Here is a 3461-nt window from a genome sequence, read left to right on the forward strand (position 1 = left end):
GGGGGGGGCAGCAAGGACACACCAAGTGGCTAGCAAATCAACGAACGACAACCTTCCTGCTCGGAGAGGTCCCTGCTTTTTCCCTGTCGTCTCACCCTAGCGGAGGGATGCCAGACTCGCCAGTTTGAGAGACTTTGCAATTTGGCCTTGGCACCTTGGAACAACAAAGACGGGCCTGTGAGTGGTCGCGACGGAGACTTCAAACAATGACTCCAGGGCCTGGCGTCACAGGTTCGACTAGGGGCCGCAGGCGAGCTAGCGGTGGTACAAGGTAGATCAGACAAACCCCCTGAGACGAAAGTGTGACAGCCACGGCCGCTAGGCCTGAATAGGTCACCTAAGAGCTCTCCAAGGGCCCTCACCGAGAGGTAGATGGGGTCAAAGGAGCTCCAGGAGTCTAGAGGGTCGAGTATCCGAGACCTGAGGGGGCGGGAGAAATCAGAGCCGGTATGATCCGGACCAATTGCGCCACAGTTTATAGCCCGAAAGCGACACTATCGGTGATCCAAGGATCGCGACAGTGCTTGCTCGATAGGCTTAAAGTTGCCGCTTGTCAATCCTGGGTTACATTCTGGGAGATCACCCGGACTCTTGGAGTCTGGCCCGAGGCAAGGAGAGCATTGAAATCGCTCAGGTGCCATGGATAATCAGGTCATACACATGTCCTTCTCAGCCCATCACCAGAGAAGCCAAACACTTGGCGACGAGTTGGGCAAGTAGAAGAATCCGCCATTGTGAATCTCCAAAGTCTTCTGAAGAAGGCAAATGCAAGCCACTTCAATCTGCGCCCAGCTGAGTAGAACCGTTTAAGGTTAGCCTTCTTCCATGCACCGCGCCTAGCCGACTAGGCCTCACGGCTATTTATGGGATCCATGCCCGTGCTCATTGTTGTCCGTGCCGAGCGGCGTTCCCCGAATAGGAATTTTACATTGTATTGAACGGACGCAAGTTTTACTCACAGTGATGTTCAATTTATTTGCCCGCTTTGATTGGCAGAAATGTAGGACAGATCTGAAGGTTGGTCTTCTTTTGTACTGTTCCATCGATCAAGCGATCAACTTGGTGCTCGAAGAAAAGTGTACTACAACTTTGCAAGTCGGTTCGCTGGAACCACTTCAGATGAATCCAACGCTACTGGAGAGACCCTCGGCCTTTTTCAATGACTAACGAAGCATGTGCCACGGGAGAATTGGCCGCAGAGCGTTCCATTCACTACGAAGCAGCGGGCTACCATTTAGGTACTGCTAAGTGGTAATAGGGGTGTTGCTTTTTCTAGACACGGGGTGCAGGTGTAATGCGATGCGTTCAAAGTCGGCTGGGAATAGGCGCCCCGATTAGTTTCCTTATGCTGACGTGAAATCTTTTGATAAAGGCTTTGTAAATAGCGTGGTTGATGGCTGTCACTCTCCCGGCTCTCCATGCACCCGCATCGCGCTGATTAGGGCTACGCGGTCCCATTCAGTCCAGCAGACGAAGAACCTTGAACCGAACGCCTTTTGTGTCATCTCGAGGCTCGCCCAACAAAAAGTCACGATAATGGTCAAGATTCCTTTTTCTGATGACATCGTGTAACTCCAGATCAAATCAGTGGAAGGTCTTCGTCGGAGCGATATAAATCTCTGCCCAGGCCCGGCTTTGTCGCGTATTACAGTCAGTTTGCGTGTCTGTTGTGAAAGAATCATAATATGCTGACTTGAGCACAATTCAATTCCGATGTCCGCGATCAAAGGAGAAAAAGACTTCGTCTTCAGGGCATAAATAGGGCAGGACTCGAGCCATGTCTCGGGGTCAAATCTTCTAGGGTCTGGAAAGACCCTGGGAATGGGATCCATCATCAGATCGGCAAATGTCATGCCCACGGGTGTCTTCCGGTTCAGGTAGGTTAGCGCAAAGTTAACTGAGACGAGGACGAAGGGGCACAGCGACAACATTATGAGCAGGGACAGCCTCAGAAGACCACTCCAGACATCAATCTTGCGTTTGGTGGGACTGCCCAATATTTGAGACATTCGGCAGACGCTTGCAGGACCACTATCATGGTTATGAGAGCGGAGATTCGAAGTGACTCTTTTATAACAGCGATCTTCTCAGCACATTCACGTCAGCAACTTGACTTCATATACAGCATACCTACGCTTTTCAAACTTGATCACTTACAGTCCAAGGCAAACTTTCACGCCTACTCAACTGCACGTCTTCATTTGGATCTGGTATGACAGCCCTCAGCTGTTCCATCAGCTTGGCGGCGTTGTCTGGATTCAAAAGTAGATAACATTCAGCAGTGGTCAGAGTTCTTCCAATTTCATCACTAGAAGTTGTCAAGACAGAGAATTTTTCTTTAGCCATTCGCTCTGGGGCAAGTTCGACATAAGAATTGCTTGCATGAGGCTACCGCTCTCTCCGGTCATGCTGCCAGGGGCTTCCGAGTCTTTGATAGCTACCTTGGCCTACTGTTTCATGTTCTACTTCAACATCAGACTCAGTGAAGTTTCCAAACTGATGAGTTGTTGACTTACCAATAGTACTTGGGTGACTAGACCTAGATCTTACAACACCCGTTGAATGAGTCAAATTTGGTAACTCAAACGCGCACATTAGAAACCATGGGAACTGTGTGACAATGGTGGTGAAATTAGGCAAACCAATGATGCTTGCTCTCCATATCTTGGCTTTTTCTTGGTCCTCCAACAAGCGCATGTCACCGCGTTCGCCAAGCGCAAGTGCACAGTAGAAGTCTGTGGTATAAGCCGGCAGCGGGATGCGAATGTTGAACGGAGTGCCCTCTTCGGCGTAGGTCTGGAAAACTTCGCAGAGTGTTTCGACCTTCTCGTAGATGAGGCCTCCGTGGAGAGCCACCGATTGCTTGGAGAAGAAGCCAGAGGTGGCAGACCGACGCATCCGATGAACATCATGGCTCGAGGTTCCATAGATGCCACTGGGAGCGCCCTGGACACTGGCACTCGGCAGATGATTGTGGCGACAAGCGCTCCCCGCAGCGAATAAGATGTTGAAAAATTCGTGATCACTGGCGTGAAGTTCATGAGGGTACATGTGTAAGATGAGACCATACTTCTTATGCATCTGTTGGATCTTGACGGCGAAGGTCTGACTGTGTGCACCAACGACTTCATAATACGCCTCGTACCAGCCGGTGAATGCTGACAGTTTTGGCTCAGAAAACTTTGTGAGGGGATGGAGTCTGATATTGTATATCCCTAGTGAGACGGCATAACGCAAGGGGGCCACCAGGAAGATGGCAGGAAGGTGCCTCCAGAAGAGTTCGAGGCGAGTATCGTTCAATTAAACACCAATGGTCGGTAAGTATATTTGAATCATGTTGAAAGTTCACGGCAGATATGGCTCCAAATCGGCGAGTGAAGAGGGAAAATTTGAACTATATCATTGTTGCAGTTGAGGCAGACCCGAATCTCGGAGGTCTGTGAATGAGCAGAAGCTGATGA

At 50.1% G+C, this 3461-nt stretch overlaps 1 protein-coding gene across 1 annotated transcript; it reads right to left on the minus strand.

Moving 5' to 3' along the window:
- Positions 1-1584: 1584 nt before the first annotated feature.
- Positions 1585-3081, minus strand: CORC01_14318 (cytochrome P450; the record flags this gene model as incomplete). Its single annotated transcript, XM_022625929.1, has 4 exons — positions 1585-1633; positions 1741-1973; positions 2158-2252; positions 2643-3081. 4 exons carry the CDS (start codon positions 3079-3081, stop codon positions 1585-1587), a joined length of 816 nt encoding a protein of 271 aa, XP_022467559.1.
- Positions 3082-3461: the final 380 nt, after the last annotated feature.

The sequence above is a fragment of the Colletotrichum orchidophilum genome (assembly GCF_001831195.1).
Source record: "Colletotrichum orchidophilum strain IMI 309357 chromosome Unknown Scaffold_269.1, whole genome shotgun sequence".
NCBI lineage: Eukaryota > Fungi > Ascomycota > Sordariomycetes > Glomerellales > Glomerellaceae > Colletotrichum > Colletotrichum orchidophilum.